Genomic DNA, 16,518 nt, shown 5'->3' on the forward strand with positions numbered 1-16,518 from the left:
GCAATAAATGTCTTAGTCTAAGCACTTGCCCACAGACTACTAGCAGAGACGGATACAAAAGGAGTGTGAGAATGGTGTCCTATGTGAATGGGGTGGATATGAGCAAATTTGTTGGCTACAGCAGGGAAGGGGCTCCACTGAGGGCATACGTAAGTAAATGGAAAAGATGGACAGGAATATAATCAACAGAAATACTTACATACTGGAATTATTTTCTACCAGGGGTGGATCTATTAATTGCGGGGGTGGGGGGGTAAGCCCCTTGTAGTACAGGCTTTCTCCATGAGGTAAGTGTTCTAGGAGCCCATTTGTATCAGTGGACCAGCTGACATTGTTGTGAGAGGCTGCATTTGGCTTCAGTGAATTCATTTGCCCATTTCATGATGGGTGATTTACCAGTGCACCTGCTCACACCGTGCTGAGTGTTCAGCAGTTTTTAACCAAAAACGTCATGACCCTCAGGCCCAACCCTCCGTATTCACTCAATCTTGCCCCTGATTTTTTTTTTTATGAGACTGAAGCACTACCTAATGCGCTAACGAGGCACCCCAATTTTTTTTAGATCTTACTTTTTTTTTGTTTCCATGGATGAAAAAAAGTCCTCAAAGGGAAATGTTTTGCCGATGTGGAAGAGGTGCAACAAAAAATGGCAGAAGCACTAAAAGGCATCAAAATCAACAACTTCAAAAACTGAGCAGGGGGAAAAAGTGTCAATAGGTGTATTGCATCAAATGAAGAGTATTTTGAAAGTGATGGAAGTTTGAACATGTAAGAGTAAATATACATTTTTTAACATAAATTTTGGGGTTGTGGGAGTCTCCCTCATAATTATAAGGTTCTGCTTTATAGTTTGTCTCAGAACCTGCCCTACAAGGTAATGACTGCCTTAGATCTTTTTCCCAGGGTATGTCAGGAACACATGATGTTTGGGTGGTGGAAATAGACATCCTGTGTGTAGGGCTTCTGGGGAGGGCAAGTGGTAAATTGTCTTCAGTTCTGGATGAGCCACTGCGAGTCCACAGGCATGGAGACCCCTCCTGCCATCTCCAATGACTCAGCATCTCAGGCTGTCTACTGCTCAGTCCATAGTGTGCACAAGACTGTGAGAACAACTTTATTTTGAAAAAAAAAACCCAACAAAATAAAATAAAATAACTGACAAATCTTTATTAAGTAATAAGCAGATACTTTACATACAATCCCTTGTCTGTTGCGCAGGAGTGCTTCCCCCTTCTCCTCAGAAGTTTGCTCCACGTGACCCAAGTGCAAGTTCAGCATGGGTTTGAGTGCCCTGTGATACTTGTGAGACCAACTGGTGAGACGGAGAGCCCATACTTGCATTCTCAGGCACTGTGTGTGTGGGAGAAAATGCACCAGTTCACTTCACAAAGACTTAGATGAAGAATTATTAGCTTCATTTAAAACGCCCATGTTGTATCTCCTACGAATATCTCTTAGCAATTGAGCCAGCTGTTACTCTTCAAAATATGAGTCACTTTCCTTGCATTTGGGTCATACTCCAACTGTGAAGATCCACTGAAGAAATAGAAAAATCCTGCAAATACAGACAAGGGAAATAGTGAGATTTTTTTTTAAATAAATAAATTTGGCAACATACAAAACTCAGAATAACAAATAAGTAGAAATGGAAAGTGCTTATAGAATTTACTCTGTGCCAGAGATTATTAAAATGTTAAACATTTTACATTTTTTTCATTTATTTCTGCAACAGTCCTCTGAGGAAAGTATTGCTATGTCCATTTTACAGATGAGCCAGTTGAGGTTCAGACAGATTTAAATGCTTGCTCAAAGTCATTCAACAAGGAAATGAGGAGGCAGGATTCTGTTGCAGCTCTGTCAGGTAGCAAACCCAGGCCCTGGGTTATTAGGTTATTTATGCTTCCAAGCAGATAAAAGTCTCTGCTTCTTGGGAAATTATAATCTCTTATCTTCTTTCTTTCTAGTACTCCTCCTCTCCTTTCCCAACATGGCACCCTCTGGGACATTTGTAGCTTTAGAGAAGCATAGAGGACCCACTGGGCTCTGCCCTCAAGGTGCTCTGGTTACCCCACAACCAAGATCATCGGCCTCCACCCATCTAGCCTTGAGTAGCAAAAAAAAAAAAAACCCCAAACTTTGGGTATGTGAAAACATAAATATTTGCAACTCACTTCTCAGGAAATGTAGAGAACATCTTCCTAGGAATTAGTTTTAACTATAGCATAGAGTAGAAGGAAAAGCCAGCCAGCCAGTACTAAATTTGGACACACCACAGGAGGAAATTTTTATACTGACATGGTAATTTGAAAGGTAATAGCTCTTGATGTAAGAAAGTGATACTGAGAAGTATGATTTTATCTGGATGTATAAACTAGAGAGATTTGTGTTAAATATATTCATGATTCAAAACAACTTATTAAATGAAGTAGTTGTATAATTGGTTAAAATTGATAAATTTGAATTTGGTGGGGGAAGGGAACTAGTTGAAGAAAACCTATCATTAAAAATTTTTTAATTATCTTCCTTCTGATACCATAAAATATTTCAAGCACCCCATTGCCAACAAAATAAGTATCCTCTTACCAAAAGCTTCAAAAACAGCATCCACCTTGGAGTCAACTCCTGGAAAGTCTTCTACTATTTGCCGGGGAAATCCTGGATCCATAGACTGTTTCTTCTCATCAAATCTGCACCAAATAAAAATGCAGCTCAGCATTGCCTAGAGGCCATGTTACCAAAATTCTTAAGTCACATTAGGTTTAATGTGGAATTCTAGTAAACTTTCCAAGCACTGTGAATAAATGTCAAACATGTTTAGCACTACAGAAATATGTGACTTCAGTGCAACTGCAAACTTAGCTCTTAAATTGTATTTTCACCTGGAACGGAGGCAGCATTTTGATCTAGAAGATGCTGCTTATTATTATATTTCTTAAGCATAGGCAAATAGAACCTTAATCATTTTTCTATCACAAAGATGTGAAAATGTGAACAGATTATAAAGTGAGTTGAATTATTTATCTCAAATACAAATTTCAAGTTCTTCATCATACTTGGCTCATCATATACACCCCCCTTCACCCTGCACAACTGGATTTCCTATGGCATTCTCTTAGAAAAAAGGATTAGAATGAGCAGCAAAGCACAGGAAATGCCTTTGGGACTTATTGACTAGACTTTGGATGGTCTGCTCAGAAATCTCAGAGTCTGGGCAGATGGCCATGAATCAGTCTTTCTACGAGTCTTGGGTTCTATCCATGAAACTATACTGCCTCTGCTCATTTTCCTTTGAAACAGGTCGAGAGAATGAGTGGGTGAGGTTAAGGAATCTCTTGAGAATCATAACAGTAAAGTCGGGAAGACAAGACAAGCACCCAACACGACAATGAATAGAACTTAAGACAATGGGAAAGAAATACTGGCCCAGATTCTCAGGGCTTCTTTCAAAAGAAGCCAAGAAATTTTGGCCCAGATTCTCAGGGCTTCTTTCAAAAAAGAAAAGCCCAGTTAAGATTAGAGTTCAGCAGAAAAGCTTTATGGAGGTGGTGGGACTTGAGTCATGACTTGAGGATGGGCGAGTTTTGCGTAGGTGGATGAGAGAAAAGGGCACTTCTGGAAGACAGCACAAAAAGAAGCTCCCTCCTGCTCTACATGGGACTCAGAACAGAGGAGCTTAAGAAAAGTCTGTGACCAGGCACCGATAGCAGGGGTGTCCAACCTTTGGCATCTCTGCACTGGAAGAAAAAGTTGTCTTGGGCCACACATTAAATACATTGCAACATGTAACCACAAAAAAATCTCATAATGCTTTAAGTATATTTACAATTTTGTGTTAGGCCACATTCACAGCCACTCTGGGTTTCATGCAGCCCGCAGGCCACAGGTTGGACACCCCTGTCAGTAAACACTTCCTCCACAGTGGTCTAAAGCCCCATCTTCCTAATGAGAGGGAAGGAGAACTGAGTGAGGCAGGGGATTTCTTCAGAGAAAGAAAATAACTTTTCTAATTAGGCTCCATACAAAGTCATTTCAGTTGCATATTACCTCCAGTATTTGTCCTCTACGAAGAAGTACGTTTTCTTCTTTTGCTTATCAAAAACGGCTGCATCTATTTTCTTGACTGTGGAAGGAAAGCCCAGTGTTTGGATGCCTCTAGGGTAACCTGCTTGGACCTCATTTCCTCTGATGGCCCAGAACTGATTTCCTGTTTAAAAAAAAATAGTTCAGAATCACACTGAATTTCTAACAGTTAAAACTTTGGTCTTTAGGAATACTTTTTAGCATCTTTGATTTTACAGTAAAGAAGAAGCCAGAATTTTAGATTTAGTCACCAGCTTGAAGTGGGCATTTACCAAAAATTAACCCATTAAATGAATGAGCACAGATCAAATGAGAGAATATACAACTCTAAAGGAATTTATATTATTGTGTTCATTTTTATCATCTATAAAATACATAAATAAAACAATATCAGTTTCAGTCATTTCTTCATTACCTTAGTGTAATAAAGTAGACAGAATTAGGTATAAAAGAAAAACTTAAAGTCCTACTCAATTTTTCTGTGAGAGGATTTCTTTCTATAAATTCAAGAAATTATTATATAATAATTACGTTTAAAAATGAAAACGATATCCTTGCTAGTGTCTTCATATGCAGCATCCACTCCTGAAGGAAGAGAGGGCCAAAAGGAGGAGATCAAATGAAATTCAGGTTCAAGAATCCTTAGGGATTTGCGCCAAAAATGTCTGAAATACATGTAAAAACAAATGAAAATTTAAAAACTCTTTCGTCTTTAGCGTATTTTCCTCATTGTCCTGTCTCACCCACCTTCCCATTTCCTTATCTTCTAGACTTGATTACACACAGAAATCAGGTACACTACTCCTGGGAGACCATTTTTCTCTTTTCTACAGAAAACTGCACTGGACCTCTACCATAAGATTATAAACTAATGTCTTCTGTGAAATGGAAGTTATCCTAAAATGAAAATTAATTAGCTGATTGTAAACTTTAAACACCTAAAATTCATGCAAAACGGTGTATGTGTTATATCATCTTCTCCATTTTCAAAAAGATAGACAGATTATGTGTAAGTATATGGATGATGTAAGTATAGTTCTGTATGTGCATGGAGCATTTCTGGAAGGATAAAAAAGGGTCTTTGGCTGTGGTTGAAGATGGAGAGAACTGGAGAACCAAGATCAATGATGTAAGGAAGACTCACTTTTAACTTTCTTCCCATCTGTACAGTTTAAATGATTTATCATGTGCATATGTATCCAGCAGTGACTAAATTAATTTATTAAATGTAATGCTATTTTGGTGTCATTTTTTTAAGGAGGTAAATACAAAATTCCTATTTTAAACTTCTACTTGTGCCTGTTGAAAAGCAACCATGAGTTACAACATATGGGAGCAATTGGAGGTCAAGAATTAAATCTTGCTGGCTAGGGCTTCAAAAATGGACTTGCCAGTTTTAGGAAAATGTGGGAATTGGAGTACCAAATCAGAGGAATTTTCAGTTCAGAGGAATTATTTTTGTTTGAAATGTTAAAAAACCTCTATCAAGTTTCTGTTTGCTTTCATTTCTAAGCACTGCACATCAAAAGAATAGGTGGGAAAACAGAGGTTTCTGCTCTGACCTGTCTTTAAAGAACAGGAATTCTCCCCTCAGAGTGCTGACTGCATCAAAAGACAAAGTGGGATCACACATGGCTGGAGTCTCAGGAGGAACAGACTCTGTGGGCACCACAGGCTCATCAGGGGAAGCAGAGGGAGGTCCTAAAGAGAACAGACGTGAACACACAAACATCAGGAAAAATGTGATGCTTCTGTCAATGGGTGTGCTTCCCACACACTCTCAAAGTGCTCAAGCTGACTGCAAACGCTTTGTGAAGCATTTTCAAGCTTTCCTAAAGACCACCATTGCAAAGCTACAATGCCTAATTTTCCCAGCATCACTCACCATACAGGGACTGAATGCCATTCACATCATCTTGAGAAAGGCGGAACCTGGCCAGGTCTGTGAATGGGTTGTAGACAGGGTACATCAAAGCTTCAGTGTTGGCCGAGTGAGAGAGACCCAGGGAATGACCAAGTTCATGAGCAGCAACCAGGAATAAATTGGTCCCTATTCAGGAAATCATAAATAAGAGTTACTTATTCCTTAAACACATGTACATTACACAGATCAGCTATGCATTATATTTGTTTGCTGCTTGGAGGCACAGGGATTTTTTTGTCCTGTCTGTTGGTTGATGGGCCAATTGACTGATTCCACACTTGGTGGAAAGCCAGGTGTTCTTTAAGGCTCATTCTTGACATCAATTTTTGAGACAAATTGTCAAGCCATATCCACCTACTCCCTTCTCAGAAGCCTATTAACTGCATGAGAATGAGGTTCCTTTTATTGCACTCTGGAATAGAATGAACCTACTAGTTTAACATATTAATAAATATTTCTTTTGATTTGTCAGTGAAAAGCTAAATATTGGTTAATGTATTGCCATTTGTTGGTTAGTCTAAATTAAATGAATCACAATTTATTTATCTCAATTCTAAAATCCTTAAACAATCTTATTCCTGTTATTTGCCATTAGAGTGTTGCTTGCATTATTTTTACTTTCATGATACTATTCAGTACATATTGAGCCCAAAAATATTAATAATAATAGATATCATAGGGTTTGTAAGATAGGTTTAAAACACAACATGTCTAATCTGCCTAGCATGTATCATAAAAGTGATTTTGGCCACAGGAATACTAGCTGTACTCAGATATTTTTCTCCATATAATAAAAGTAAATTAGAATGTTGAAATTGGAAGGCATTAGGTATATTATGATTGAAATACCAATTAATTTTTCTTTGAAGGAAGAAGTTGCTAATTCAATCAAAGAATTTTACCCAGCACTAACCTCGCTTTTGTACTCTCTACAGAGATTCTGTTTATATTTTTATTATAAATTCCAGTTAAATTTCAGAAGTAATACTATTTGTATCTAAACTGAGAAACATTCTTCTCGACCTTAAAGAGTGTGGATTTTTTTTTTTTTGAGGTTTAGTTCTTTCCTCCAAAATAAGTCCATAATAGCCCTTCTTAACCTGGAGAAAGTAAAATGCTATTCTAACCAGAAAAACCTGAACTGAAACCTTAGTTTCTGGAAATTAGTTTTTACTTCTGTTTGGATCAGTAAAGAAGTAATTGGGGGACATTTTTCCCCATTGGATATAAGCAATATCCAGGGCACATGTTAGTATATATTCAATACAATATACTACACCTTGGATATCTACAATTTAATATGAGACATTGTCCTTAATGATGGTTCTAAGATCACACACAAAACAGAGCCACCAAAGAAATACTTAATGATGCTTCCTATATTGCGCTTACCAAGACAGAGACTGAGTTTTTTAGACACCTGAAAACATTCTTAATAATGATTAAAACAAACTATATCCTGATGGTCCTTTACCCATGGGGAAATACAAAGAAAGGCATTTCTTGAATATTCTTAGTTATTAAGACTTTTCCAAATATAAACAAATAAAAATCATTCTGAGACATATAACTAACCTGCTGTATCCTTTGTCCATTGCTCATCATCATCAAAGTGAGCATCTCCATAAAGCCCCAGCCCGGGTGGGTAGGCATGAGCCAAAACCTTTCCAGGTCCATCAAAAGCGTTAAAGTCTCCATGATCTAAATAGAGAAAAAAAATTGGAAAGATGGGTAATTAGAATGTCTTTGGAAACTTTTCTAATGAAACACCACCAGGTAAATGGATGCATTTCATGATTATTGTTTGTTTCTTACATCCAACTGCAAAAGCGATCATTATGTCAGCCTCTCCTTCATAAATTTTGGAGAATGTAAGTGGGGTCACCTCCTCCCAGACCTTCAGAGCTTTCTCAATGGCAGAATCAACAGCATCCCTTGGCAGATCCAGTGTATAATTCACAATCCTGTAGGTGAACAATTAAAGAAGTCAACATTTTCTCTTGAGATCAGTGTGTGAACTGTCAGTATAATGTGAAAAGCCCTTGGGACCCATTACCTGTAGGTAAGGTGAGTTTTCCTCCACTTTGGCATGCCAGGAAAGGTAGTGAAGCTTCCAACATCAGGAACTCCGCACCTGGGCTTATGCATCACCTCCAGTGTGTCTGAGTCCAGCTTCCCCGTCACCTCCAACCCCAGGAACTTCTGCATTTCTTGGATTTTTTTAACAACAGGGCTACTGTCCTTTCTTCTAAAAAATGGTTTCACTTCTTTTGCAAGGTTGTAGTATTTTTCTAGGTAGTGCTGTTGTAATAATAAGTATAGTTTTTAGGTCATTCTTATGATTTTTTAGGCTTTTATAGTACATTTGTGCAGTTGCTCACTTAATTTATTTGAAACATTCCTCCAGTTTGCTGAAATCGAAGTAAGTGTTATACTCTGTTTAGTTTTTTAATTAATTACAAAGTCCACTTTTGTTTTATTTTTGTAGCTAAATAATCTATAATAATCTATATAGCTTAGTTTCCTACAAAAACACTTGAAAAGAAGTAGAAAATGTAAATAAATATCTAGTCAATTTAAAGGAGAAAAAACTAACTTCTTTGGGCATAACAATATAGTGTGTGAGCTGAGAGTTCACACACTATAATCTCAAGAGAAAATATTACCTTCTTACATTTCAGGTACATTTATTCAACTCCCTCAATTGTCTATTTTATGTGTCTCATAAGGACTTGGCTTGAGAAAAGAAAATGGACTTAGCCCTGGCTCGCATAGCTCAGTGGATTGAGCACAGGCTGTAAACCAAAGTGTCGCTGGTTCTGTTCCCAGTCAGGGCACATGTCTAGGTTGCAGGCCAAATCCCCACTTTCGGGCACATGAGAGGCAACCACACATTGATGTTTCTCTCCTTCCCTTCCCCTCTCTCTAAAATATAAATACAAAATAAAATATTTTAAAAAATGGACAAATTCCTGTATTTAAACATGACACTGGCAACATGAAAATCTAGCTACTCTTACATTAAACTACCTAAAAAAGTTTCCTGTAGAGGATCCAGAACAAGTGACCCCAAGATTTTTCTCTGTGGTATGGAGGTTGTTTTGAGCTAACGGCAACCTTAGCTACGAGCTCAGAAGAAACTTTTGCCTCTCCTCACCCTTAACTGCCCAGAAGATTTTGGATTAAAGGTCTTGCCTATAATGGATTATCAGTTTTGACTCCCTAGAAGTCAGGGCAAACTTTTATTTACTAAACTTCTTCTCTTATCATCCTGCAATGACTCTTTGAAGTCCCCAAGGTGCATTACCTCATCCCTGGCTCAGAATATCTCATATAGCTCAATCCTCTTTTCTATGTCTGAGCCCCTCGTGCATTCAGGGCCTCTAAACCTCTCGGGTATGTAGGGTTTCCATACATATGTATGGAATTACATTTGACTATTTTTTTCTTACTAAGAAAAGAAAACAATGCCTAAAGAAACTCAAAAGCAAGATACATTTCATACACTCTCCCTACTATAGTATCTATGATCTAAGAAACACACCTAATATACCTGCCCTTTGTTTCTTCCTATGTGAAAGGAGGAGTCCGAATGTGTGTGATATGGAGACCCTTTCCACACGCAACAGTTTATAACTTTCTGTCCTTGACCTATTCCTGCACAGTATTTCAGACACTCTGCATGAGTTTTGTGAATGGGAGGCAGAGATGTTTTCCCTGCTTACCCCTTTAAGTGAGTGTGAGGGCTTGCCTCCCTTAATTACCTGAACCAGCTCCATGCTGTTCTCGTCCCTTGAAGCTCCATTCAGTGGATAAGCTGAGCCAGCTGTCACACACAGAAGCAGTAGCATAGGAACAGTCTTCATTTCTACTGGCTTCACTCTGATCTGTGTTGTCTTAATGCCTTGCTCTTTGCTTACCTTCTTCTAGGTCAACCCTCTGGAGCCCAACTTTTATAGGGTGGAAGCGTTTGCTCAGTTCACCCGCAGTGTGACTCATGATTGCTGTCATCCGAAGAGCAGCAGAACCATTTCCAAAAATTTCGTATCCCAAATAGGATGATATAAGCGACTCCACTAATTTCTCTGAACCTTTCCAAATTTGCAAGTCAAAATAGTGATTAAGCTCCAGGAAATGCTTCCTGTCTTAGTAAGAAAAAAGCTGGGGGCATTTTTGTTTTTTAATTCTGGAAAAAAAGTGACTGGAGTTTACTAGTCAATTTATGTTTGTGTATTTGAGAGAAGTAGGCTGGCTTAGTCAAAAGTCAGAATTGCAGTTATAAAAAATATATTTAAAATCAAATGTTATAAGATGTAAGTAAATGAAAACCCATGTGTATACACACATACACACAGTATATACTATTAGATTCTGTAAAACCAGAAGAAATTACATCTAGAATAAAATTGGAAGGGAGAATTTATTTTTTGTATTTTTGATTTGAAATACCTAACACAGCTTTTTGGCTAGATTTGTTAGCCCTTGAGGAGGAAAAACTTATAGAGGGAATAGCATAAAGATTGTAAAGAAGTGTATCCAGTTTTCTTTTGGTTGGTCTTAATATTATATCTAGGTTATTAACAAGCAACAGATCTCTAATAGCTGAATCTCTACTAGTGAATACTACCAGAATTGAAATACATTACATTGTTCACTGGCCTGAAATTCTCCTCTGTCTTTACCTTCTATACTTTAAAAACTTTCTCATTCAATCTTTTTTCCTTCTATATAAATTTAAATTAGCAGTTATTTCAAAGTTTAAACAAAGCCATCCCAAATTCTTTTCCCATGCTGTTCCTCTCCTCTCTTTCTTTGCTTTCCCTTTCCTTTGTCAAGTAGAGTATTATGCACATCAATTGTATATTGTAAATGCCTGTAGGAAAAACCCAACACATTCTCAGAGGAAGAAAACTGTTAAAGTTTGAACAATTTTCTCACCACCAATCTCACCTTTCTTACCTACCCTTACAAAATTAAAGCAAAAAACAAGGGGGGGAATGCAAAAGGAATGTAAATCAGAGGGGCAAAATTTACACATATTAAGTGCTCAGTAGGTAAACAACATTTTTGTTCATCACCACACTTTGTTTTTTCTTTGTTTTCCTGTTTATGTGTTTGCTAAAGAGCAGAGCATCCTGGGAGTGAGTATTAAATAAAGTGGTGAATAAAAATGTGTACTTAGTGAACATTTCACAGTCTAAATTTTGCTCCTTCCTACTTAAACCTCTTTTGCATTTCTATTGTTTTTTTCCTTCATTTTTGCATGTTTCTTAATGAACATTGAAGGGATTTTATCCAATATGTATTGAAGATGCAATAGGATTCCTTAGTAATAGTAAGGTCCCTGTAACAGGAGATATCCAGATGCGTAATGACCGCTTGACAGGGGCTATGCCTCCAATTTAAGCACCCATTTTTACACTAGGGTCTGTTTAAGGACCGTTCAGAATGAGTGTTCTACGTTCCTCTGGGGGAAGAAATCCTGTATTTGTCTTGATTGAAATCAAGGGAAATATCCGTCCCCATTGACGTCAGGGTAGCTGGGAGCGGTGCAGCGGCAGCAGGGCCTGCACTGGCAGCGAGACGGGCAGAAAGGAAAACGGAGTCAGACAGAAAAGGAGGGAAGAGGTTAAAAGCTGAAGACCTGTGGCAGCCACAACATTTAACCCTTCTACATTAAGCTTTTTCCTTTATGATTTTTCTTATAACTTACACAACAGCTTCCCTTTAGAGGGAAGCCTGACAAACACTATTGTTTACTTTCCCAACTGTTCAAATGTGATTGGTACAATGAACCACCATATTCCTGAAATAAATACAGAAGTTTTCCAAAGGCAGAACTTTGTTGATTTTTTATAACAGCTTCAGAGGCTTCTCCGAGAGTTCTTCCTAAAGCCCCAGGAAGAATTTATTACTTATTTCTTAATGGTATCTTGTACTTGCCTCTGTTGATTTTTCACACTGAACTATAGTGTATTGGCTTTACTTATCTACATCCCCTATATTACTGTAAGTTCTTGAGGGTAGGGACTGTGTCTCATTTATTTCTGTACTAATACTTAGCATGATGCCTTACATATAGCAGGTACCACCAAAATGCTTACAGAATTAATTAATATATTAATTATAAATGAAAGGCTCATAACAGAAGTCAAACAAGGGAATGCAAAGTCAAAAAATTCACAAATCATGCATATGTTTCTAAAGTCCTAGATCTTACATGAGATATTTACCAAATACCCTAATAACTAAATTTTTAAAGAGGTTTTATTTTCTTAGAAAAGGATTATAGCTGTCATCTTAAGTCCCTCTAATAAAAGAATAACCTAAAGACTCATGTATTCAAAATCCTCCTTCCTATGTCTGTTGAATAGCCAAACTAAGATTATAGAATCAGGGAGTTTCTGACAATGCATGCTATGGTCAAATTCATTTTGTAGGTTAAATTTTAAAAGGCAATGCATTAATGAAAAGGAACAGGTAAATGAAAGAGAAGCTGAGTAGAAGAAAGAAAGAGGAGAGAAGGAAGAAAGAAAAAAAGAGGGGGAGTGGGGAGGGAGAATGGGAAGGGGAAAATAAAGGCAGAAGAGAAAAAATATACCAAATGCAGTCATTAACACTAAAAAAGGGGGAGATGGGCTTTATTTTAGCACAGAAACGAAAATGACTTCCACAAAACAGTCATTAGTTATATGGCTAAATATATACAAGGATTAGATAATGACTAGTTTTATAAACCTGACTTCCAGGAATCAGAGACCTGAAAGTAAACTTGAAGTAATGTGATCCAAACTTGGATGCAAAAGCTGCCAGTTAGTTCAAGTGATATTCTGATAACTTTTCACATTTGTCTTCCTGTTTATCCCACTTCTCCATGACTAATCAGATAAGATTGTACATGATGTTTGCTACCTTCTGCTGATACAATCTTTCTTTCAGCTAGACATTCCTTTATCAAATGTCTGAGTCTTAAATGCTTCAGAATACCCAAACTAAGAGTGTAGATTTGGAAATAATATCTAAAAGAGAAATTTAGAGGAAAAGTAACCAAATTAGCTATTTAAAAATACAACCAGAGACATTGAAATGAAGAACCAACTGACAGTAACCAGAGAGAAGTGGGGAGAGGGATAATAGGGAATAATAGGGGAAGGGACATCAAGGAACACGTATAAAGGACATACAGAAAAAGCCAAAGGGCATAGGTTTGAGGGTGGGAGGCAGGGATGGGTGGGGTGGGTGGGGTGGGTGGGGCTTGGTGCAGTGAAAATGGAGACAATTGTACTTGAACAACAATAAAAAATAGAAAAGAAGAAAGGAAGTATGAAATGAAAGAATGAAGGCATGAAGACCGGAAAGATATAATCTAGTAGAGATGATCCCTGAATTAATTCTATAAGGAATAAAGAAAGAAGTTGTACAGGATTTATGCAGAAAGAAAGGTATTTATTTTAATAAAAGCTTATCAATAAATCCATAAGTGATTGGAGTCTGAAATGACACAGACATGAAGGAAAATCCATGTCCAAACAGAATAACAACTATGCAGTTATGAAAGCGTAGGGTCTATGTGGAAAATAGTAAAAAGTTATTTTTTATTTAAGCAAAAAGTGTGTGATGGGTAGTAATGAAAAATGAAAAATAAAATTGTGGGAGGCTAAGTTAGAGCTCATTTGTAGAAAGCCACTAGTTTTGTGAAAAGTTGACATAAGTGGAGCCATTTTAAAATAAAGCTAGGACATTCTAGAGGAAATGCATTGCACATCTTTGGACTTGGCCAAATTGAAACTGTCTTATGACTGGAAAGCTAGCAGGAAAGCAAACACCCTGGTGATCTGGGACTCTTTAGAATCAGTAACCAGCCATGTATAGCTGAAGAGTAACCTAGCTTGTTAGCACCAATAGAAACTCCTTTCTTCTATTTATGTAATTATTTCCTTCTCTCATAAAATCCTTCCCTTTATCCATAATTGGGATATAATTTGGATTTCTGACAGAATCTATGCCTGCAGATTACAATTCCGTTTGATCTGAAATAAACGCTTGGTGCCTCTTACTTTGGCTTTTTAATTTTTAGGTTAACAGTCTGCAGCTAAGCTGTTTAGCTTATTTTGTTGGTGATGAAAAGTCATGTTTATACGGAACAATTTAATTATACTTTTTGTATTTCAATTAACTTTTATATATGTAGTTTCATCATAGAAAATTTACAATGTAAAATACAGGTAAACAGGAAGAAACAAATCACTTATAGTCATGACACAAGGAGAAAAATACTATTAACACTTTACTGTACTTCCTGCTAAATTTTTTAATACCTGTATTTTTTACATCATGATGATCATGGGAAAGTTATAAAATTTTATTTATCTTTTTCATAATTCAGAACCTCGGAATTCTAAATCAGAGTACAAAGCTAGTTTTATGGCTATTTGCCATGAAACGTTTTGAGCATTTTAGTTGGAATGTGAATTAGAATAGAAAAGGAAATTAGAATAGATAACATCTGCACGTGGATGGCTCAGTCTTTTTCATTTATAAAAGCTTAATGACTCACATCAGTCAACAAGTGGTAAAAAATGTTGAAATCCATCATTCAAATTCCTTGGCAATGACAATGGCCTTTATGTGGCTCTAGGCAACTCTGATTTTATGGAGGGAAGTAGAGTGTTTTGTAATATTCTTGGCATAAATATTTCAATTGTGCAAACAGGGTAACATTAACTAAAATTGTTAATGGTCTTTCAACAAGCAGTATATTACTGTGTTTTGCTGTGTCCAATGTGCACCCATGTTTTTGGCAAAAAAAACTTTCAGGAAAAAAAACTTCATTAAAAAATTTAATTCAATTATTTATTTATATTTAGATTTTTTTTGCATTATAAAGAAATTTTAGCATTTATTCTTGAACATATTATGGCACAAGAAATTTTATGTAACACTTCTGGCCAAGATGAGTAGACACACTATGTTTCCTCGCAAAACCAAAATAAGGACAACAATTTAGAAACAAAACAACAACCAAAACTGACAGAAAATTGAACTGTATAGAACTCTATTTTATCTCACTTGGACAATCAAGGAGATAAGATAGACACATTCATCAAGACCGGTAGGCAGGGTGGAGTTGGGCAGCCGGGCAAAGAGGGGTTGCAGCACAGAAAACAGTGGGACTGGGTATGCAAAGCACCCCAGGTGCACAGGACTGCAGCAAGGGGACCCTGGGCACACAGGCGGTAAGTGGCAGACCCCAGGCGCAGGGTGGGAATGTGCAAGCCCAGTAAGGCAGCAATTGTGAAGTGAGGCATTGCATGCAAGGCAAGATGTCTGGCTGCACAGTCCCACATTCATTCACAGATAAACCAGGTGAAAATTGGGAGCGAGACAGATGTGCAACCCAGGGTCCCAGTGCGAGGAAATAAAGCCTTAAAACACCAATTGAAAACATTCGTGGGGGTTGAGGCACAGGGACGGACTCCCAGCCTCACAGGAGAGTTTTCTGGAGAAACATAAAAGATCCTAGAACGTATACAAGCCCACCCACCCAGAAATCAGCACCAGAAAGGCCCAGTTTGCTTGGGGGAAACAGTGGAAGTGACTGAAATCTGACAGAGAGCAGAGCAAGTGCCATTGTTCCTTCTCAAACCCTGCCCCCACATACTATGTCACAACCCAGCAACGGGGAGGCGTTGCCCCGCCCTGGTGAACACCTAAGCCTACCCTCTCATATGTAACAGGTATGACAAGACAAAAAATGTCTCAAGCGGAAGAACAGATCAAAGCTCCCCAGCAAATACAGCTAAGTGACCAAGAGATAGCCAACATATCAGATGCACAGTTCAAAGCACTGGTGATCAGGATGCTCACAGAATTGGTTAAATTTGGTTGCAAATTAGATGAAAAAATGAAGGGTATGCTAAGTGAAATGAAGGAAAATGCACAGGGAACCAGTAACGACTGGAAGAAAACTGGGACTCAAATCAATGGAATGGACCAGAAGGAAGAAAGAAACAACCAAACACAAAAGAATGAAGAAACAAGAATTCAAAAAAATGAGGAGAGGCTTAGGAACCTCCAGGATATCTTTAAACATTCCAACATCTGAATTACAGGGGTATCAGAAGGGGAAGAGGAAGAGCAACAATTGCAAAAGTTATCTGAACAAATAATAAAGGAGAACTTCTCCAATCTGGCAAAGGAAATAGACTTCCAGAAAGTCCAGGAAGATCAGAGAGTCCCAAAGAAGTTGGACCCAAGGAGGAACACACCAAGGCACATCATCATTACATTAGCCAAGATTCAAATGAAGGAGAGAATCCTAGAAGCAGCAAGAGAAAAGGAGATAGTTACCTACAAAGGAGTTCCCATCAGACTGTCAACTGATTTCTCAAAAGAGACCTTACAGGCAAGAAGAGGCTGGAAAGAAGTATTCCAAGTCATGAAAGGCAAGGACCTACGTCCGAGATTGCTCTATTCAGCAAAGCTATCATTTAGAATGGAAGGGCAGATAAAGT

General features: G+C 37.6%; 1 protein-coding gene across 1 annotated transcript; it reads right to left on the minus strand.

Annotated features, from left to right (window-relative positions):
• Positions 1-1,208: 1,208 nt before the first annotated feature.
• On the minus strand, positions 1,209-9,914 carry LOC119054055 (stromelysin-1-like). Its single transcript, XM_037151883.2, has 10 exons — positions 9,769-9,914; positions 8,061-8,305; positions 7,820-7,968; positions 7,580-7,705; positions 5,966-6,130; positions 5,643-5,781; positions 4,612-4,745; positions 4,045-4,204; positions 2,584-2,687; positions 1,209-1,555 (listed from the first exon to the last, which is right to left on the minus strand). Exons 1-10 carry the CDS (start codon positions 9,868-9,870, stop codon positions 1,455-1,457), a joined length of 1,425 nt encoding a protein of 474 aa, XP_037007778.2. The 5' UTR covers positions 9,871-9,914; the 3' UTR covers positions 1,209-1,454.
• Positions 9,915-16,518: the final 6,604 nt, after the last annotated feature.

The sequence above is a fragment of the Artibeus jamaicensis genome, unplaced genomic scaffold (genome assembly GCF_021234435.1).
Source record: "Artibeus jamaicensis isolate MK-2021 breed Jamaican fruit bat unplaced genomic scaffold, CSHL_Jam_final contig_585, whole genome shotgun sequence".
NCBI lineage: Eukaryota > Metazoa > Chordata > Mammalia > Chiroptera > Phyllostomidae > Artibeus > Artibeus jamaicensis.

Excerpts from the sequence above, each read along its gene's own strand:
- LOC119054055 (XM_037151883.2), bottom strand. The coding sequence starts at position 9,870 with ATGAAGACTGTTCCTATGCTACTGCTTCTGTGTGTGACAGCTGGCTCA. Across the intron at positions 8,306-9,768 it reads ACAGCATGGAGCTGGTTCAG|CACTACCTAGAAAAATACTA; the intron begins GTAATTAAGGGA and ends TTATTACAACAG. Across the intron at positions 6,131-7,579 it reads ATGGACAAAGGATACAGCAG|GGACCAATTTATTCCTGGTT; the intron begins GTTAGTTATATG and ends TTTCCTGAATAG.